Source organism: Halyomorpha halys, unplaced genomic scaffold, assembly GCF_000696795.3.
Source record: "Halyomorpha halys isolate HHAL.00 unplaced genomic scaffold, Hhal_1.1 Scaffold483.1, whole genome shotgun sequence".
Taxonomy (NCBI): Eukaryota; Metazoa; Arthropoda; class Insecta; order Hemiptera; family Pentatomidae; genus Halyomorpha; species Halyomorpha halys.
Window position 1 is genome coordinate 284906 of NW_027110578.1, and position 23695 is coordinate 308600.

General features: G+C 28.2%; 3 protein-coding genes across 5 annotated transcripts in view; 1 reads left to right on the forward strand and 2 right to left on the reverse strand.

Annotated features, from left to right (window-relative positions):
• Lrp4 (LDL receptor related protein 4) overlaps window positions 1–8379 on the forward strand; it is an 82415-nt gene extending 74036 nt beyond the window's left edge. For both annotated transcript variants that reach the window (XM_014424904.2, XM_014424905.2), the window contains 3 exons: window positions 1847–2018; window positions 3012–3165; window positions 7227–8379. In XM_014424904.2, coding sequence (XP_014280390.1) covers window positions 1847–2018; window positions 3012–3165; window positions 7227–7373 — 473 coding nt within the window. In that variant the 3' untranslated portion in view covers window positions 7374–8379. The remainder of the gene's footprint in view (window positions 1–1846; window positions 2019–3011; window positions 3166–7226) is intronic.
• Window positions 8380–14377: 5998 nt separating this feature from the next.
• On the reverse strand, window positions 14378–18004 carry LOC106683433 (uncharacterized protein PF3D7_1120600). The gene is made up of 2 exons (XM_014424906.2): window positions 17619–18004; window positions 14378–17465 (listed from the first exon to the last, which is right to left on the reverse strand). Exons 1-2 carry the CDS (start codon window positions 17849–17851, stop codon window positions 14876–14878), a joined length of 2823 nt encoding a protein of 940 aa, XP_014280392.2. The 5' UTR covers window positions 17852–18004; the 3' UTR covers window positions 14378–14875.
• Window positions 18005–21576: 3572 nt separating this feature from the next.
• The window catches only part of LOC106683444 (arylsulfatase B), a 124779-nt gene continuing 122660 nt past the window's right edge, over window positions 21577–23695 (reverse strand). For both annotated transcript variants that reach the window (XM_067048752.1, XM_014424927.3), the window contains exon 11: window positions 21577–23122. In XM_067048752.1, coding sequence (XP_066904853.1) covers window positions 22813–23122 — 310 coding nt within the window. In that variant the 3' untranslated portion in view covers window positions 21577–22812. The remainder of the gene's footprint in view (window positions 23123–23695) is intronic.

The following is a 23695-nucleotide window of genomic DNA, read 5'->3' on the forward strand; positions in this document are numbered from 1 at the left end:
TCTAAAATAGAGGGTATAGTTCCCTATACCCAGTATATAGTTCCCTCTTCTGACCGCATCAATGTTACACTGTCGGACTATGCTCTATGTCTGTCAAGCATATTTTTTAAACACTCCACCAAATTCAACTTTAAGAAATTAAAAGTGATGGTCTATGTTATGAATTATAATTTCAATTTACAAAATTTCATATTGAAATTTAACTAAAACTTATTTTATGCTCGGATAAAACATTACAAATTATTATCTTAATAAATGAAATTTAAATGTTGAAATATAATAATGTACAATTTAAATTATATGATAAATCAGATCTCTAAACCAAATATCTAGACAATATAATTACATTTCAACTATCCAAAATAATAAATGTTTAATATTTTCAAGCTGACCCTAATTACTTATGATGCAGAATAATACCTAACATATGATAACAGATAGATTCTTCCATTTCTTTATTTCCTTTGTGTAATCATTTTAGCTATTACAATACTGTTAATAAATATCATAACAGTCTTGTACAACACTGTTCAGTACAAATCATCAACTCTAAGGCCCACAGAAACATTAACACTCACTTCTTCAGCATCTTAGTTGTCTATGTGCTAAGGAACTTTTAACTTTCTGAAGAAAGACTTCCTGAGACTCTGTTTCATATGTCAACTAGATGAACATACATAGTGCTGATAATATATTTATGGAAATATATATTTTTGGTTTGAACAATAAACCATGAAGATTCTTGGCCCGGGATGTGATCATTTATATTTTGCCAGAGCACAGACAGCCTAAGGGGGTAACCCAATGTCACATTCCTATAAACCAGGTTTTGTGGCAAATCAGCAGACTAGGCATTGCTCTACAATTCCTTTAACAATTTGGCAGTGTTTTTTTCACCAACAAATTTGTGTTCAAGGACAGTGATATGATTTCTTTATACTATTGATACTAACTCATTTTTTTTTTTCTGTTCTTTTACTGTTCATGGCAACAGTTAACATTTTTTATATTTTATTTTACTATAGATGTAAAATATAACTACAATATCAATCTGTAAGTTTAAGTTGTTTTTAAAGTACTACCTTCTCCGAGTTTAATCTATTTTTATTTCTTGTTTTATTCCAAGCTTGTAAAAATTTTGCACATCTGATCTTGAAAAAAAAAGACATACATTTCCTATACCCAACAGCCCTGAAATCACTAATACAATACCAAAACAGTACACTACAGAAGATATGCCGAGGTACATCTCTGGAAAGACGTAACATGACGCACCTTCATAACGAACTACAGCTAATAACTGTATAACAACACATCACACGGAGACTCATTAAATTCTTTGACAGTCTCCCTGCTTTCTTCAATCCAGTATTCCAATCTATCACCCCATCCCCCTTTCCTGCAAGGTGGCAGGGCAGGAAAGGTTCCAAAAACCCTATCAACATCACCTTATAACTCCATCTTCTGACGCATCCCTCCCACTCCCTCAACCTTCTTTTTCCAATCCTTACAACATAATCTAAGTGCCCACTCATTTGATTTTTTACTAAATGCATGCTGTTTTAAATTTTTTGCCTAATAAAGCTTTTCAACTGTGATTTAAATTAAATCTAACTTCAACAGGCCCATGTAACCTTCGATAATTACCGGAACCAATTTATGTGAAACTAATATTAATCCTGTGATATTCTATAATTTTTGTTTGAGTATCACTGTTTTTTTTTTTTTACCCAACCTTCCAGCATCATCTCTTAGATTTAACCCATTATCTATAATTTCAACAGAATTATGTATATTAATTATTTTTATTTACCTTCATAATTTTTTTCCTTTTTTGTTTGCATAGAACCATCTCTAAGGGTTGAATGGGAAGTTGAATTTGACCCATTAGGTTCTGGCTTTGTTACGAAGGAAGTTAAACCTGAAAATTCCTCGACTACTCTCATCATCCTTGGTGTTGTAATCTCAGTTATCATCATATGTGTAGTAGGCTGCATTGTTTATAATCAGTATCGCAGGTAATTGCTCACTTATGTTTGTAGTAGGCTAATTTTTTTTTTATAATAAATGAATAATTTTCAATTGCTTTATAACGCTCTTAAATCAAATTGAAATTTATAATGTTGTTAATTTGATTTAAAGGAATATTTTATTTGACTCATTTATAACAGGATTACCATGGTTATTAAACATTTTTATTAAGGTCCATAAGTAACTAAAATGAAATAAGGCAGATTTGAAAAACTGTTGCATTGCTAACTCTCGTTCCTCAACCTGAATCACTATTCACTGGTAAAAAGGTCCGAATTCTTTACCTGTTGTTTCATTGTTATAATGGAAAAAAGTTTGCTCTCACTGATTATTTTAATTAATTTAATTCCTACATTATTATTTGAAAAGAAATATTAATTAATTTTGCCTTGTATCAGCAATACAAGGCAACTAGAGACAATCAATGATGTCAACTATTGGCAGTTTAAGGGCTAAACCAGGATCTGGTTTTCATTGTGTGTTGGGATGGAGCAATATATTTCTGGCAATATGACCAAAATGCTCACCAGTCCTATTTCATGGTGGCTGCTATAGTGTTTTTTTGAATCAGTAATGAATTGTCCATGTATAGCATTATCTATTTCATTAGTTAGATATGTCAGAACTAGTTCTTTAGGTAGTCAACAGACTGTACAAATTAGAATACCTTCTGCTAGAAAAACATACATAATATGAGATTCATTCATATACAGCATAACTGTATTAATAATAAAAATAAATTGATTTGACAAATTCTGGAGAAAAAAAATTTAATTTATTAAAATTTATTGATATATTAAAATTAGTCACAATATAGGCTAGGAGATGCCATGATATTTTGTTATAAAGAATTTCCTTTTCAATGAAAGTACTAATACATTAGGAAATTATATTTTATTTACAATGTATTCATTTATTGTATCAAAATATCTGGCCAAGTAAATATTAGTGGTTAAACAATTTATTATATACTGTTTCAGAAAAAAAAGAAGTGAGCGGGTATATATGTATAATGGAAGAAGTGTTTTAACATTTTCCAATCCAAATTATAATGTGTCTTCATCCAATATTGAAGCTACTGAAGAACATCACAGACCATCTATATGGAGAAAATTACGTTTCGATAGGTCTCATGTAAGTTTTATGAAGGGTTACTAACAAAAAATAATTTTTTGGCAAAAGTAAAATCTTATTTTTCAAATTTATTATTAATTATAAGCTCATCAAATTTAGTTAGGCTTGTAAAATCATATACCAGATTTTTATGCAATTTATATCTCAAAACATCTATATTTCTCTATAAGTCCAATGTTTTGGCCAATTCAGCCATCTTCAAGGACAATCTTAAATATAAATTTAGAACCACACCAATTTTAAAAAACTTTATACAGGCTTTTCTGCTCAGTTCAATATCAGTCCAAAATTACGCTAGTTTGTCAATTCTTCACATTAACTTTAAAACTTTATCACAGTCAATTTACACTATTATGCTTTTTCACAACAATATTTGTAAGGGTTACAAATATTGTTGTGACTAATTATTCCAATCATGTGATAGTGACTTTAACTGGTGAGTCAATACAGAGCAATAGAATGTTTAGGTAGGGCTCCTCCTTTTCTAAATATTAGTGTTGGGGCAAGGGGTATTTCGTGTGTGAAAAACCAATCTCTTCCCCATTTTAAAATGTTCGCTGGTTTGGGTTAAAATGAAAATGTAGGACCTGAAAATAATCTCATAAAAGAAACAAACAAATAATGAGGAAAAATGAAATAATAAAAAAATAACCTTCCAAGTGATATACAAAATTTAATGACAACGAAATACAAACAAATGAAAATAAAAGAAATTATCCTGTACAAAACTATATGAATTATAAAGCAGTAAAATGTTTATATTAGTATACAAACTAAAAACTAATTTTGTTTTTAATAAAGAAATGATTATGTCTTTTACTGATTTGAAACAGAATAAGAAAACTTGAGGTTTTCTGAAAAAATATTAACTCATAGTAGGTGGCCTTGGGTTTTGATATCCGCATATCAACAATACATTTTCGATCTAATATATCTCATCTGAGATTGCTGCCTTCATGCTAATAACCTTGAAACAGGTTGAATTATGGTGGGTGAGGGTCTTTCGCAAGACGATACCTCAAAACACTGGTTGACTCAAGAATGGCCGTGAGAGTGGGTGAGAACTCAAAACTAGACAGCTCCAAACACAGGTTGATGACTCTAGAATAATGGCAGAGCATCAGTGGGTGAGAAATCAAACTAGATAGCTCCAAGAGAATGTTGTTTGAACAAATGGTAGTGGTGCATCGGTGAATGAGAAACGGCCGGATCCCTAGACTGCTCCAAGGCCTCCTAAGTACAGATCGCTCCAATGCCTCCTAAGTACAGACCACTGCAATGCCTCCTAAATACTCACTGCCCACTGCCTTATCAGCAGTTATACAGGCCCTGGCGCACTGCCTTCGGTATTGTTTTATACATGCTACACTTCTGCAATGTATTTATATACACCTACTACAATAAACCACCTAATGTACCTTATTTTATATAAAAAATTTAAAATACAAAGTGACTAATAGTTTAAAAAAATAAAAATTAACTTAGAATTAATAAAATTGAAAAACCACTTGGAAGTAAATGAAAATTAAATTAAAAATAAGAAACTAAACTTTTGGGCATTAACAAGTAGGACATGCTAATTATGGTCCTATTTCTAATAGCAATGCTTCAAATTTAGTATAAAACATACGGAAACATTCTTTGAATTCAAACTTAGTTTGAAAATTGAAATTGTTCGAGATTCTATATATTTTTCTTTGACTGTCCAACAAAGCAATTCTTAAATTGTTCTTTGTAACTACCAAACAATAAATCATCCAACATTTTAAGACAAAATAATTGAATTAATTAATTTCAAAATCACAATTGATAATACCATTAAAAACCTTAACTAGTTAACTAGTACTTCGATACTACAAGTGAACTAAGAATTGCATTAAAAATATAAGTAAACATAGCATTCTACAATCCTACAGTGTTGTATTAGAAGTTGTGATTGATTTTCAACATTACGTACATTAATACAATTGTTAATCAATTCTCATTACTTCTGCCATCTATGACTAGAAATAGTTATATGCTTTTATTTTTAGATGGTGTCTACAAATTTAAATAGGATATTTCAACATTTATTTGATAACTTTGCTACAAATACATACTTCCATTTAATTTACAGATACGATTGCGGGTTAAATAAAATAGAGGATTCTTTCTTATTATTAGTTAATGCATATTCAAATAAAAAAGTTTGTTAGCAAAACATTTCTTTTATTATTATCTTTTATCTTGAAATCGTGTCAGATTGGAACTCAATGGACAATTGAGACTAATGGAACATCAGGTATAGAAATGTCTCCCACTACTTGGGTTAACCCTTAGGAAGGGTAAGATTTTTTTATAATACATAGATATCTTTTATTTTATCTATATCTATCTATATATTATAAAAATTTTTACCTCTATTATTATATAGTTCTACCTTTTACACTTACCTTTTTACCATATATACAACTAATTTTAATAAATAGTATCCTACAATTTATTTGTCTAGATATATATTTAGAACATACCTGGTTATATTTATTGGTAACTTGTTTCCAGTCTACCTACATGTATACTTCCTTATTTATATTGTTATTACTAATTCTTTTCTATCTACTTTATAAACATAACAATTGATTTGAAATGTTCTTATTTTAATGTTTTGTTAATTCTAAAAGTTTGTATCTTGTCTTATCGTTTAGCTTTGATAAAGCCCTGCAAAGTGGGGCGAAATGTTGGTTAACAATAAATAGATCTTTGATTTCTTTTACTATTTTGATATCTTTATTGACCACCACTTGGACTATCCTCCTACAATCTAATTCATATGATCAACTGTCTTCTTCCAATATTTTAAATTATGCACTAGTTTTCATGCTGTTGTTCAATAACTATTATAATTATTTATTTCAGAATCTACAAATCACTTTTTCTTTTTATAGTGTAGACTCATAAATTATTAGTGGTTAAAACTGGAAATATGTTCATATTGTTCTATTTTATAACTAATTCTAATGCAGTTAATTATCATTGTATAAGGCTTGGTAGGAATCTAAGTCCCAAAAGAATTTGATTTAGTTTGAAATCTCAAAATCATTTAGAAGAAATAGACAGGCATGGACAAACAGAAAGCTTCCTGTTTTAATGCACTTCAACTGGAATAGAAATTGTTTCTAGAGTTTCTAATTTTTCTAAAATTATTTTCTGTGAAAAACTTATTTTTAAATTATTGTAAGAGGAAAAACTTTATTAAAATACAAAGTTGTGCTGCCAAACTTCATTGGGTTGCTAGTTCACAGCATACTTATTTTAGTCTAATCAGACGATATTTTTAATCTAACGATAAATGGGCCTATACAAATATACAATAATAATTATAAACATCAGCTCATCATTCCTTTTTCTTCTCTAAACTCCATTCTCAGAGACTCCTCCCCATATTCTTCTCAATGCCTTTTTCTCCCAGAAGTTTGAGCTTCTGTTCTGCTTTTCTTGTCAAGGGCTGTGTTTCTCCCCCATAGATCACTACTGGCCTTACGATAGTTTTGTAAATTACCACTCTCATTATTTTAGAGAGAGCTCTAAACTTCAAAATTTTCTGCAGTGAGAAATAACATATATTTCCTGCTGCTATCCTGGCCTCTATTTCGCTCTCTACTTTCTTGTCATCTGTAACCAGGCTTACCAAGTACTTAAACTCGTTTACAGAACTGAAACAGTGTTCTTTGAACGTTACTTTGCTATTCCCTTTCTTGAGCTTTTCATGTCTTGTCTTCATTCACCTTAAGGCCCAATTCATATGCTGCTTCTTCAAATTCGAATTCCACTAACACATAACATATAATAAATCTTCCCATATTCTTCATTTTACTAAAAAATCTAATTATAAATTTAGAAATCTATTTTAAATTTCTTTATTTTATTAAAATAATTTTGACTCTAAATAATAATTAATCTGTCAATTATTAGAGCATTCTGTACATATCTGTTTTAAAATTTAGTGCATTTTCCAATTTTTTATTTTTATGAATGATGGCCTATATAATTAATTTCTAATAGAAAACTTTCTTCTTACTTAGGAAAGGACGCTATGTTCCTGTGATACAGGTCAATGTGATGGGGATAAGGCTGGTAATGCTGAAGTTGTTTCATTGATTCGTGTACCTCCCAGCCCCAGCCCGACTCTGCTACCTTCAAAATCGTTGGCTTCAACATCGAATTGTTAACTGTTCTTCTATCCTTGTACAATCATAAATTCCTAATGCCATAATATTCTCCACTATGTTCTTTAATTTTCTAACAAAGCTCAATCCATACAATTATTCTCGAATTTTTATTCTCATAACATTGTTAGTGATTAAAATTCCATTTTATATTTAACAGTAATACTTCCTATTGATAAAGGTAAAAAATTCAAATTTATTTTGTTAGACACTATGCATATAGCTCAATTGTAACAATTAATGTGGACTGTTTGTAAAAATTACTATTTTAAATTATATTACTTAACATAAAATGATTAGATTAATCAGATTTTTTTTTAATAAGATAGAATGGTGTAGCACTATACTTTGATTTTCCAAGTTAATGTACACAGAAACTCTCTATCTATCTATCTATCTTTTTCTCTCTCTCTCACACGCATGCGTGTACACACGCAAACAAACACTCACACAAACAAACAAACACAAACACACACACAAAAACACAAACACAAACAAAAATACATATATACTTGTATATATATTCTTAATGCAGATAAATCTTACAGTTCTGCAAGCATTGCTATGTTTGAATATTGAATATTAATAAATTTGTCAACTGCTGAAAACCATTTTGTGGATTCTAATCACTGTATGTTCTGTCTTTGTAATATACTTCTATATTTATGTTTTAATGGAATTTCGATTGTAATATTTGTATTCATATTATTTTTTAATTCTTTTAATGGGTAATATTAAATCAGGTGGAGTGATTTTGATTCTATAAGTTTTATTAATATATATTTTCAAGTGTATATTGTTTAATATTTATATTTAAATTTTGTTAAAAAAAAATAAAAATAAAAAAAATAATATAAATATTTCAATTACTCTGGAAGCATGATTTTATAATAAAGTATTAGAGGCTGTGTGTAATTCAAACTCCTAACCAGACAACCTTGAATAAATGAATAAAGATGCATTTGTTTTAAACCCTAAAAAAAAAAAAAAAAAAAAAAATAGGGGAAAATATATATAGGGTATATATATTTGAGACTCTTTTTATCTCAAATGGTCAAAGAAATGTTTGCCGTATACGTTCAAAATTTTATGGCTTTAATCTTGTATTTAAAAATTCACAGATGTTGCCTGGTACATGTGAGAACTTTCATTATCAGAAATTTTCTGCTTCCTGAAACATTGTTAAAATTTGAATTCATAAAAGAAAAAATATTTTAAAATGTTAATATATTTGTGGCAATTTTTTCAAGCCATTTTGAATAAAGATATTTGCTATGATTTTGTAATTTTAAATTTAGTGTCTAAAATTTTTTTCATTGTATAGTTCAGACACATAAGGTCATTATAGCTTCTTTTAGAATGTATAACTATATTTTTAAAAAAATTATAACAATTAGAAATTGTTTGTTTTAAATAAAATATCAATTTTTTATAAAATATATCTTTTGTACAAATAAAAAAATAAGCATATAAATTTCCAAACTTTTCTACAGGTTTCTTATGTATTATTTACAACATCAGTATGAACTTGTATTATTCATATAATGAATTAAATAGATATACCTAATTGTATTTTAATAATTCTTATTTTTATATTGGTTTGTTATATTAGAATCAGCAGTATTATCAGATTATATTTATTAGAAATTAGTATTAGTAACAGAATGACTGTAAAACCACATTCTATGGAGATCGTATGGACACGTTCTCGAGGGACTTGAATTATATTTTAACCTAATGCCATTGTGCTTTGTTTTTAGTTCATTTATGTATTATAGGTTACATTGTTTCTTATTTATTTCCATATTCAGGGATTGATCCTAGACTATCACGATGGAATGTTATCTTTAGGGTATACACTGGCAATAACTTTCAACTATTGAACGGTCATAGCATTTTCTCTCTTAACATATCAATACGTCATTTAACTGTTAGGTAGCGAGAATTCGTTAAACTTGCTAGCTCAATCAAGGGATTGAGAGCCAATTCAAATGTCATGGCTGTCAAATGAATTGGAACGCTCAAGGTTTTTGCTAATTTGATTTGATGTGTGAATGGACATTTTTGTTTAGTTTTCTCTTTGATGGCTTCAACTTTTACCATGATATTTCAGAATGTTTTTAGAACTTTTTTCTTTGATAATTTAATAAGAAAAGAAGTAAAAACTACTCAATTATTTATTATAAACTCTGATAACAATGGCATTAAAAAACAAAACAAAAAACACTTGTCTTGCTATTAAACAATGATTTTTGACAGACCCAAGAATTTTACTTTTATTTGACTGGTTAATTAGATCAATTCCATCCAATGTATAAATGTATGCATGTATGTAACAAAGAAAATGCTCATGTGTTATTAATAAAGATTAGATGAAAACCCATCAAAATAGGATGTGCATTATTGAAAATTTATTGTTCGATTATTTGATAGAAAATGTTTTTTAAAAAAAAAAAAAAAAAAAAAGGTTTTATTATAAACCTCATTTATTATTACTTTATTAAATAAAAATTAAATATATCTGTAAGTTCAATATAGTTACTACTAAGATAGCATTTTGAAAATGTCATTTGGATTTCTCATAATGAGAAAAAATTGTATGGTAATGTTGGATTAGATTTGTGGTGAATTGTATTGAGAGGGAATGGCTCAGTCCCTCCTCTACAAACTTCAAATCAATAGTTCTAATTGTGTAAATTATCTTTTTAATTCTTAGTACATAACTTCATTTGATAATAACATAAGGCAAATCACTAATAATGATTAATGTATTTTACGCCTTATTTACCTAAAGCAAGTGAATAATTCTTTCCTACTCTTATTCTTGTCTAATCAAGCCCAAAATTCTATTATTACTAGTTTTGTATCTTTATCATTTCCAATCTCGCTTTACAATTTTTTCACATTTTGGGACTGTTTAGATGTTCCATGTTATTAGAAATCAATGATTGTAGGAAGTGAAAGATATATTAAAATATACAGGTACAGTCATATTCACACTAACAGCATATACCAAGGAGCCTAATATAATAATTTTTGGTTAGGCACTAAAATGTTAACTGATATGTAAGTGTGAATCTGTACTTTTGAATCTTGTTTTAGGAAATAGATGTATTCACATGTTTAATGACTGTTTAATTGTGTTAAAACTCTAATCTATTATATATGATGTTTATTCTTAGATAAACATATTTGTGTTTACTATAAAAATTTTGAAATAAAGAAAAAAATGATTGACTGTATGTAATTAAAATGTTTTGCCTCTTAAAAGGAGGAAGATAGTGTATAAACTATTTTTGAAGAAAGACTGTATAAAATAAACATTATATGTATATGTAATCAAGCTTAGTTCACTATGGTCAAACCTTAATACCTATCATTGGTATGAATCTAAATTTTGTTATTCAGATCAATGTTCAAAACTACAAAAACAGTAATATGAACTTAAAAATAAAATAAAATCATGAAGGAATAAATTATATGGTCTCCATACACATACAATAATATGTCACAATGATTGGTATGCCCAGAGTAAGACATTAGATTTGATGATCATTTGATCTTTGAATGATTTATTAACATTTTGAAGGATGCTGTCTGTCTAGTTAGTATGATCGAGTGGTCCTGGTTCAAATATGGCTTGGACGGTTTGACTTTTATTTTATTGCAGTTCTATGGAATGATTTCTTTAACTCCCCACTCAGGCTAAAATAGATTGATAACCTGGTTGGATATTGGGAAATAAAAAAAAAAGGTTAGTGTTAGCGGGCAAATATAGAAACATCTTCAACTTATAAAAGTTTGTGTTCTTTTTATGAGCCTGCCAAGGATTTCTAGCTCTGTATTCACCCTCAGTGTAGGATATATAGCTCTGTATTCACCCTCAGTATAGGGTATATAGCTCTGTATCCACCCTCAGTCATGTGTGCTCCTGGGAATATTTCAATGTAATATCATGTTCTTCCTTAGGCAACATAACTGGTTGTGGAACATTCATTTTATTCAAATTTATATTCTGGACTCCACTTCTGCTTAAATTTTTTCACAATTCAAACACAACAAAACACTTAAATAATAAAAATAAAATTGACTGTGTTTTCAGGTTTCTTATGCTTTTTACTTTTTTTTTTTTTTACTGTATTTAGACTAAACTTGATTTTAAAAATGTTAAAACATATTTTAAAACTTTTGTAGTTTTGGCTATTATGATTTAATGCAATAAAAATTGAACTAATTAAAAAATTCTTTCAATTAAGGTTCTGACATGAAACTGATAGTAAGTAAAAAAAATTTTTAATCTTCAATTAGGCCAATAATATGGAGAAACAATAAGTAGGTCAATTAGCAGATTTACAAGTCGCGATTTTTGATATGTTTTTAAAAAATAAAATGAAAATTTGTACCCCATGTCCCTGTGGAGTCAGGGGTTCAGTACTTTATAAGGAAGTACTGTTTCCTGAACAATGGCTGTGTCAGGAGGTGATTTGGTCATGATCATGCTCAACCACCAGATTTTTCCTCATTTAAGGGTAACCACATTGTAGAGGCTGGGTGGGCCCCCGGAGGGCTCCCAAACCCACAGCGTCAACACAAACCATCCCCGCATTTGTATCTGGTTCTGGGGTCCTAGGAGTTAATAGCACAGAGCCTTACTCACTGAGCTACTACACTCCCCTCTTTAAAGTATAAAATTTTGTTATTGAGGTTATTGTAGCACAATTGAGTCTCTGTTTATAAATTACGTTCTTGTGACTACTGTTTTACCATGTCAGAGCCTCAATTCAAATTTATAATAAAGCTGAGAACAAGACAGTTATTTTTTTTTTTGGAAGAATTAGTTTAAAGAAAATTTTCCAAAAGGTTCCAAAGTAAAGGAACTATCCCTCCTCCAGCTCCAGAGCAAGATGAAAACAATTATATACTGGACTCACTTGATATCCTTCATAATCCCTTTATTACAAAATAGGAATTATGAATATAGGCTCCAATTTCCTGATTAAATAATTGAAAATCCTTTCTTTATTTCTCAAGATTATTATGTAAACTTTTCTAGTTAGGGCAACTCTCTTTTTCTTTTCTTTGCCTTTGTCAAAAATATAACCAAATATAAATATAAGTCAGAATGGCCTGCAACCTTTTAATAACACTTTATTGAAGCTGTGATATTATAATCAAGATATCCTTGATAATGGCCAAATTGGACAGATCATTGGTGTTGTAAGTGAATAAACAAGTTGAGACTAAATGGATACTTTTTTTGTTATAATTGAAAACAAACCAGTCTCAAATAAGAAATTAAATTATATATAAACTAGTTTGTAATTTCATTTTGGTGATACAATCTCTATAACTTAAAACTATTTTTATTCTTCCATTTTAAGCTGATTCTCTAACATTTATTATTTGTGTTAAAATAATTAATAAAAACAGACACAGACAGTAAAATTAGGACGGGTACAAGCCATAGATCCTTACAGAAAGGAAACCGCTCTGCTGGGTCTGAGCCTGTGGTCACGAAGGGGAATGTAATTCCAATGGGCCATAGTTCCTTACATAAGGAGAGAAGATATAGGAAGGAGGAGAGATCCAAAGGAGGCAAAGTGAAGTAAAAGACAAATATACATTTTCAAAAATGGCACTAGAAGCTACTGATCCTGTATGTAAACTGTCACTCTTTGCCTGCTAAAGAAGAGAATTCCCTGAAAAAGAAATTTGCACCGAGGTCTTCCAATTTCTGCTTAGTCAAATCTCTGGGATATTAAACACAATTGCTTAAACAATAATTAAACACAATTACACGATGCTACGTGTAAGACATTTGCTTTTAGTGGATCAGAAGATTCTATTGTAATTTATTAATCCTAATAATATATGTAGGAATATTATAACATATAACATGGTTATTAATTTGTACAACCCAAATGTTTACAAGAAATTTAAATAAAAGTTGTTTGCCTGCAACTATAGTAGCTCTCATTGTGGCAGCTAGGTAGCATTGCGTCTGTATGAAACGGTCAATCAGCAACAGATAGTAGCATGGTTGCTACAACTTCAAAGTCAACAACCAATAGAACAAATGAGAAGCAATTGAAGACTTTATGTAATTTACCCACAGTTCAACTTTTCTTTTCTGAGATAAGGTTGGCTGACTGATATTTGTGACAAATAGTTATCACATCTAATTCTCATATAATTATTATATTATCTATGAAAAGTACTTAAAATAAATATAGTTGTAATATTCTAAACAACATAAAAGGAACATTATATCAATCTTTAAACCAGCAGGAATAGTGGTAAGAGTTATGCTAGGAATTAGCTGGAAAAGTAATCCAGTAGGTAAACAAAAATTTAATGGATAACCATTTAGTAATCACAGGAAATAGCTGATGGCAATGAATAGATTTCTGATAGTCGGTCTAAGTGTCGAAGCTTGTCAGGGTTAGCAGGGGAGGGGTAGAAAGGGGAGGAAGAGGGTGGAAATCAACTTATGTGTTATATAGGAAAATGAAAAGATTCACTTTTGGGATTATTTAAGCAGCAAATACTTTTGAATTTAAAGAGATACAATAGTTGAAAAGCATTTTTTTTTTTCAAAATAAGATATATTGGAGAACTGCTCATGTAAATAACACATATTTTTCAGAATATAATTTATTATATTATAATTTGCAACCTATTTTTAATTTTTAAATAATATTGGAACTAAATTATAAATATTTAAATGCTCTGACCAAATATGTATGGAGAAATTTTTATAACTGATAAAAGAAGTGTGTATAATATAAAAATTAAAATCATGGATATATTTAAAGTTTATGTCATACAAAAGAAAATCAAATTAGAGTAGGTTGAGGTATTATAATCACATTTATAAAGAAAAGTAGACAAAATTGCATTAGTATTATATACTTAGTATTAGGGACTGAGCAATAAAAAATAAACATATACATCAAGATAAGCCTCTTGTTATTCATATGGATAAATACAAAATCAAGAAAAGAAAATCTTGTAAGAATGAATATATTATTATAATACTATACTTGCATCATTATAACAGTAAACTGAGTTTACTAATTTAATATTTAATAAATATTTTATAATGGAACTCAAGAAATTGGTAATCCGTTCTTTTAAGCTGTGTTTATGAATTTACAGAAGCTTCAAATTTTATCCAAAAAGTTGCTTTAATCACAAATTGTATCACTGTTTCAAACTTCAAAAACACTTTTAAAAACATGAAATGGAGTCATTTAAAAAAACAAAAAAAAATAAAACATGAAAGTGACTCCTTTAAAATAAAAACAACACTCATGTGAGGTGTTTTTAATATAAACCAATTATGAACCAATAAACCACTCGCATGTTGTCCAGGTTCATTTCGTTTTGAAATTATTTGTGGGTTATTACTTATACTTTTATTGAAGCAGTTGAAGGCATCATTTGCTTTTTCATTCACCATATAGCACATTTTAATAGAAGAAAAAGAAATTAAATTAAAATAATCAAAAATTATTTTTTTTAAAACAAGTTCTTAATGGCCCTACTGGCTGAAAAAAACTGAAAACCTTTTGGCTGCCACTTTTCAAACTTCTCCAAATATTCTTTGACTGGGCTGAATCATTTTCTTCACTGCCTAAGCAGTCAATATCATTCTTCAATTTTAGTTCTTCTAATTCTTTAGATTTATGATATTGTTCTCTTTGGCCAAAGAACTCGTCATTGCTAATATTACCAAATTCAGCAAGTGATGTTCCTGTTGAGTGATCACTTCTATTTGAAACAACTTGGTTACAATGCCATTCTAAATATTTTCTTTGGCTTTCACCTTTGTACAATTCTACTTTCAAAAAGTTTTGTGCGGTTGGAATTATGGTGGCAGATATTTCTCTATCCTTAGATTGGTAGGTTGAGGTACCATTTCCTTTTAGTTGTATTACCTCACTACTTTCAATTATTATGTTATTTGTATGCAATTGCATTATGTGCTTGGGGTCATTTATGGGCATACCATCACACATTATTGCTTTATCAATTGTAGAACGACTACGTTTCAACTCATCATTACTAGAAACCGCAGAAACAGCAACATCTCGTGTTGTTGTGGCTGTACGAGGTCTATTTTCATTTAGGTCTGAAGCGTTAGAAAGATATGAGTTACAATTTAATCCAAAGTCAGACAATATAGAAAGTTCAGAATTCGATTTCTTTTTTTGGCGTAAACTTAAAATGCTTAGTTCGCTCTCACTTTTCTTAATACTACGAATCCATTCCTCAATATTTTCATCTTTTCTTAAGAATTTTTTTTTTCTTTTTGATAGTATTGGAAATTTTTGCCTTTGGAAGACCTTTGTATCAACTTCCCCCTTGTGGCTTTCAAAAACTTCTTCACGCAAGTTTGGTTTTTCTTTGCCCTCATTTAGTGATTGAGTGCTCCTCCTATACTTTAAAATTTCATAATTTGATCTGTCTTTCAATTCAGAAGAGCGAAGCCCAGAGTCTTGTAACTCATTATCTAAATACAGTACACTATCACAGTAATATAAGCTTGGATCTGCAAAACAATACTGCTTGTCATCAATAACATGTTTTGGTTTATATTTTTTGTCACATTTATCACCACCACAAGAATAAATAACATAAGACATTTCAGTTTTAGAACAATTGTAATCCTTTGTCACATTGGAATCACCACAATGCTTTAACAGATCTATTCCTTGCTTAAAGGTTTGAAACATACCTGATTTCTTAAAGCTATCATTAGAATATGACTTTCCAATTTTCTTTAACTTGTACCTGTCATTGATATGATTATCATAAATGTTGTGGTCACTGAAATAAAGAATTGAATCGTATTTCATAAAATCTACTTTTTTTACAGAAATCCGATCATTGATATTCAGTAGATTTGTTGAAGTTTCCATTAATCTAGTTCCATAGTTATATTTATGAAATGAATAATTTATGTTATTTTTTGTACTTTTAATACAACAAAATTTAGAAGTTTTCCCTAAATCAACACATGAGTCAGAAAATGATTTTATAACTTTGATATTTTTCATCTGTTTAATCAAATTAAAGCTAATAATATTATTTAGCATGAGATTGTTCTTAGATGAATTAATATTTTTTTTATTGAGGGTGCTTGCTGAATTTTTATTTATGTCATATCTAAAACACATCTTATTATTTCTTTTTTTGTATAAAATCCCCGTTTTTTCCATTTTCATAATTATTTTCCTACTCTTCATTCCATCTGAAACTTCTTTATACCTTAACTCACAACCCTTACTCATTTTCACATTTTTATTTGCAGTATTGGAAGAAAAATATTTTTTTGAACACATATGATTTCTACTAATGTCTGAAATAGTTTTAAATTCATTATTTTTGTGAATATGATCGTTTGAATGTTTTCCCGTTTCTAAACAATCCTTAAAATCTCCAGAAATGAAAATTTCGTGTTCCTTTAGATGCTCCACTCGGTTCATGACTTTATGCTTAAGTGACCCTGGAAGATTTTTGTTAACGATTTCTGCACATTCCAATAAACTTTCTAAATAAACTTTACTACTTCCATTTTTATGTATGAATATGTTTTCATCATGTGTTTGAAGTACGCTATCTTTAGATCTTTCTCTGTCTAACTCACCAACACTTTCATATACACAAGTACTTCTTATATTATTTTCAAAGAATGCAGCATTATCATTCATATATGTTTTCAGGCTCTTTTTTATAATAGAAGTAATATCATCATTTTCCATAGGTGGCCATTTGTTTGATGAAAGGTTTTCATTTATAGGATTTGAAACTTTATTATTTCTATTTGAAATTACAGAAACAGGTTTTTTTTCTTCCTTTTTTTTATCATTTAATAATAAATTACCATTATGAAAGTGAGTAATACCTTTTACTCTACCTACAAGAGTTGTTTGTGGGTTTATTAAATGTACTGGTGATGGCCCAAAACTGTATTTCTTAAACGTTTTCTCTTCTGTTGATTTTAACATTTTTTGCTTGTTTTTCTTAACTTTCCCATGAACACACTTACTTGAATGAATTGTTTTTCTAAATAACTTTTCTTTAGAATTGCTAAAAATAACAGAATGATTTATTTCTGAGCCATTAAGAAATTTATAAACATCTTCAGTCCTGACATTATTATCTAATTTTGAATATTTTATACTTTCATTTTTATCTATAGTGTTAGGATATAAAAATAAATTATGATTACATATGGCATACCTATAATTAAACAGTGGAAATGATCCATTATAGTTTGATGGAAAAGTTTTTGCTTCTGTATTTCTTAACCACTTTCTTTTCCAGGCTTTTTTGACCAACTTGATTATTTCTGAATCTGATTTACTTCTATAAACTAAATTCTGTTGATTTTTTTCAATTTTTTTCCTAAAAAAGATACAACCCAACTTGTGGAATTTCCTAAGGCATGGTGGTACACAGTGATTATTTTTCATATTATTTGCATTATTAAATTTTAGTTTATTATATCTTTTAGTTTCCTACAGCAAAGTTTTAAATTTTTTCTTTACTTTATTTAGATTAATAAAAATCAGATTTATTTACTGTTAGTAAAATTAATTACAGTAATTATATCAAAAACAATTAAAACTATACTATCTACAACCTATCTTTAAAACTTTTATTGGGAACATTTTTCACACCTGCTGATTTAATAAAACAAATGGAGGTTAATTAATATTAAATAAATGTTGTGGAGGTTTTCTATATCATCTATTCAAATAAATTTTTTTCTGTGAGAATAATAGTAATGAGTTTCATATTTGCAAAAATAATTATATTCATGAAGGAAATAATAACTTTTATCACTGTGGGAATAATAGTAACAGTTTTATATTAGCTGCAACATATCATCAAAATTTTAAATTTCATAATTGTTCAAATCTGCTGATTTAATAAAACTAATGTAGGTTAAATAGTATAGTTTTCCATATTCTTTGCTAAAATCAAGTACTATGTCTGTGGAAACAGTAATGACAAAATCACAGCCAATGAATCAAAGAATAGTGAGTAAATGATAATGACATATAAATTATATTAATTCCTTTGAGACAATTTTTAAAGGTTGTCCCAAAATACTTAAAGAAAACATTACATAGTTAACTCCCACTATGTGATTTCACTATGTAACCTATCTTCACTTTGTCAATTCTAAATTGGTCAGAATTACTGAATCCACAGAAGAACTAAAACTTCCCTTTCTAAACCCTTCCCTCCCCCCCACCACCTAGGTGAAATCAAGTACCTGTTAGAGCTGAAACAGTCATGAAAATGTTAATTTTAAACAAGAAGGTCTAAACCCAAAAATTAAAATTATTTTTTCTTGCATTGAATATTTAAAATGTCATATGAACCTATCCAGTAATGTATACATATTCATATGTCGCATGAGATTTTCATTGATATTTATGTACAAAAGAGTTTTAAACTAACCATTTTTCTGTATATAAATTAACCAGTCATGTGAAAACCTGGAACTTAACCCATTGATGGCCACATCTTTTATCGGGGATTTTGATAAAAACTCATATAGAATGTCAAAAAGGTGATAATGGTGGGTAGGTAAACACCTAGAAATTTTAAGTAATAGCATGAAATGTTGTGAAAACGAACACTGGGCACATACCATGTCAAATGATACAATCTGAAAAGCATTTAAAAATTAACTTAATGTTCTATTTTAGTTATATATTTAAATTAACAATTAAGATATTTACAAAAGGAGTAATTAAAGCATTTGAAATATTTAATTTTGTTTGATTATAGAGGGTTTTGTGATACGCAAAAGTACAATTTTAGTTTATCGATGACATTTTCCTGCATTTGGTAGTATATATGCTCATCATTTTGTACTGAGACATCTAGTAGCTAAGCCAATATAGGCCAGTACCTTTTTTTTGGATCTCAAATTGATTATAAATTTGGCTAGTCATATTGGTTGTTTTAAGATTCCCGATTAGTTATTTTTTCAAATTAGAAACAGGACACAGGATCTAACTCAATTAGATCTAATCATGCTTGTGATCTCAACTCACACAGAAGTTAATTTATCTACACATCACAAGGTTTATTATTATTCACATAAATGGATCAGGAAATATTTTTACCATTGTTCTCTCTCTGCAATTGTTCACAGAATTTTTGAATCACTTTTCCAGCTACCCCATACTCTTCTTTGTATTCATTCCTAAGATTTTTGGTACCTTAATAAATCTCAAAATAAATTAAGCAAAATGGATACAAAATTATGGTACTTTTTACATATCATTTTCAAAGCCGAATGAAAGATGTAATGAATGCAATATGAAAGTATGGTCAAAAATAATTTAACATCACTAAAAGTTCAATTCCATCAATAGAATAAAATTTTGAGTCAAGATTATTAAATGCCAAAAAACATTTTTAATTTGTTGCTTATTTTTTTTCTGGACAGTTATAAACCTACCCCCTCCTGGCCAGTGTTGCTAAAATGCAACACTGATCATTTTAGTATTCCTCATAACCACATAAAAGAAATAACTTTGATTTATCATTAAGTTAATTTGAACTCCTTAAAACAAACTCATTAGGAGCAGGAATTTCTATTAGAATATAAAGTACAACTGTCAAATTAAAAAAAAAAAAAGTCAATAATAAAATGAGATATGCTTTGCAGAGAATGAGGGAGTAAGCCAAACTTATATGATAAATAAGTGACCTTCAGGGTAGAGATGGAAAGCACGTCAACACATTCAGCCATGTCTCAGCCCGTTTAGCGACTCCGATTTTCTTTTTTTTTTGCTTATCAGGGTGTTGCATATTCGAAAACAGGCCATTAATGGACATTAGGAAGGACCACATATTGAAAATTTTAACTATTATACAAACAAATTCAATTATTCATAAAATACTATTTTATAAAGAAAATAAAAAATAGTAATATTTTGGAAAACACTTATTAATTTATTTTATTTACATTCCTCTAGCATATTTTCAAAAATAATCTCATTAAGTTATTTTAGGTAAAATAGCTATTTTTATTACTTCAGTCATTAAAATAATTGACTGGATTTATTCATAATAAAAAGTAAAATTATTTAAATAATTAAAAGTGTCATCCGTGATCTGCCATTTTTATAAAGTTGTGCCAAGCTTTTGGGTAATATTGAATAAAAAAGCATCAATAAAAAGATTCATTATTTATTAGCTAATACTGAATGGTTCATACATGGAATATGATCATAGTTACATAAATATTTGTGATAGGAGTATTTGTTTTATTGAATTTTTAAGTATTTTGATTAAATAATAAATACATCATGCCAAAATTCTGTCCACAAAACAATAAGAATTAGAAAACCCTAATTCTGAAATAAATAACAGTATTCTAAAACTTAAAAAATAAATATATACATAACATCTACATATACTAAAAATTTAATACTGACACATATACATTTTTACAGCAAAAGATCATTTTATGCATCAAAATTTTCATGATTAATTTAAATTTAAGCATTAAAGTCCATTTTGCAACAAAAAAGTAAGAAAAACTATATAATCCAAACCATTGGTTAAATTTTAGGAAACACAATTGTACAATTGTAAGTCAAAATAAAACTATATGCAATTAGTAATATAATAGTAAATATTCTAATCCAAAACACAAACTAGATTCTTCAAGTTTTAACCCTTGAAGAAGATATTTCTGTATCTTTTATATATCAAAGAAATTACATCTATTAAAATAAAATTTATCGATCAAAAATGGTCTCTATTGTACATTTAGAACGGAGATTTTCAACTACTGAGCTGTAAGATTCAAGAAGTTTATTGCTACTGCCAGGCAGTGGCCCTTCCCAAAATGAATTTATTTATTTTATTTTTTTACATTACTTGATCAAATGACAGTAAATTTGGTTCAAATATTTATTTTATCATTTTAACTAAATAGGTAATAATAATTTGTCATTGCATAGAAGGTAAACAGTAAAATTATTTTAATGTATCTTATTTAATGCATAATATTTTCAGCCTGATGCCAAATTATTAAAAGTGTACCTTAATGAAAAAAATATTGAGAATCACTGATTAGAAACTTTTCTGGCAAACCAGAAAGGCTTTCTTGTAGCCCTCTTTTAGAACCACACATTTAATGTCTCTATTTTTTTTTTTTAAGAACTGTGAAAGACAACATTTTTTTATAAATTTTCTCATGTATATTAAATTATAAAGATAAAAAATTTAATGCACAAAACTGCATTATTACAACAATGGCATACCTGATCTTTGCATAGGGCAAGAATAATCAATCATCTCATGTCAAGAAAAAATAAACCTAATCTCACTAATTACTTATTCTACCAAAATATGAGCACATCAAGTACTCTTTGAAGGCTCCCTAAAACATTCCTAAAGTCACTAGACCATTCAAAATTTAATTAATTGTTTAAATGTAATTTAGGATTATTATACAAATTATGAAATCCATCTAGACTATGGAATCCATTCAAAATTACATAAATATTGCTTTGATAACTCAACAATTTAAAATCACCATTCTTGAAGAAATTTAATATAATGAAAAAAAAAATTAATTTTTAAATTTAACTTTTTTATTTTTATTAATTTAAAAAAAAAAATGTATTATATTTTTATGAAAAACAAAATAGTGGTTACTTAAATAATATAATTAAATTAAACATGATGAAAAAAATATTTGTTTTTAAAATGGTTTAGTGACTTTTGGGCTAATTATAAATTGTTGCAAGTACAGATATATTTAGCCATGATCTCTGAACTTATTGAGTTCAATGAACCATGGAAAAATACATCTACATCAACCTTTAAAAAATAATAATAAATAAACTTATAATTAGATGCTATATAGGAAGAATGAGGTATCTCACTTTTTAGTAAATCTTGAGGAAAACTATATTTATCGTTGAATCACTAATTGTCTACTCTTTATGCATATTTTTCAAATGCAATTTTGAACCATTTTAGCTCATTTTTCTTCTGTTTTTAAAACCTTCCTGTCTACCATCCAAAACATCTATTGTAAAATGTTGTTACTCTTTAAAAAAAAAAAAATTGAGTTACCTTGTTTTTCCCGATAGTCCATGATTCTTTTATTATTAATTAAAACTTAACAGTCAGGAGCTGTATTGAAATTTTATCAGTTCTTAGATGAAAGTAATTAGTTTCCATTGATTCTCATGGTAAACTCACACTAATTAATTTCAGTTTATTTATTACTCTTGTAAATTCTATAAGGACTAGTCAATTAGAAAGTTAAATTATCACACTTTTCCTGTGAAAAACAGTACTTTACATTAAAAAAAGTCTGTTTTAATGGAAAAATATTTAAATTTCTTTTATGGAGTAAATGTTTATAAAAATGTAGAACAGTTTTGTCTCATCTTTTCATTGACTTGTCCTTTATATTTTGTTCTTTTGTAGATCGATATAATGTAAAAATTGAGATAGTTTTGGTTGAGGTCTTCTTGTTTAATGTGAAATTTTTAGTAAATATAAGTAAAACTCCTATTAAGAACAATACTGCTGCTGATCCATACAGAAAACGAGTGAGGTAGTTTTGCATGAGGGTGATTTCTTCAATCTTTTCTATTTCATCATACCAACAGGCCCAAGTGTTATTCCAAAGTTCTGGATCAGCTCGCGAATCACTGTCTACATTTCGAGCCTTTATCATTGATTTCCGGTACCTGGAAATTAACATATTATTTGATCAAAATTAAATCAAGAACAAGCAATATATTTTTGTTTATATTTCATTCAAGATGGCTATTAATAATGACAGCAACTTGATAATTTTCCTACTGACCAATTGTTCAATATTAGTAGTTCTAAGAAATATTTGAGTCAAAAGTTTTTTCAATTTTAAAACTGTAAGGAATTGGACTAATAACACAGAAATATTGAAAAAACTACAACATAACCACTGGAAATTGTGATAGAAATGTTGGATTGATTCATCCCAAGACCTAACTCCATTTGAGTGCTTTAAATAAGAATATGTGTGAATAAACGCTTGAAATTAATTAATTTGATGTGATTGAAACTTAGAAAAATGTGATCTCAATAAAGATTAAATAACATAAGGGGTCTAAATGTAAAACTTATATTTTCATACTTCAGCAAATTCATAGTAATGATGAAAAACCTTTAATTTCAATAAAAACAAGGTTTTTAAACTTGCATTTTTTCTTTTTAAATGTGATGTTGAATAAAAAAATTACATTTGGGGACGTTGGTTCATGTTGTGGAATATTTTCTAT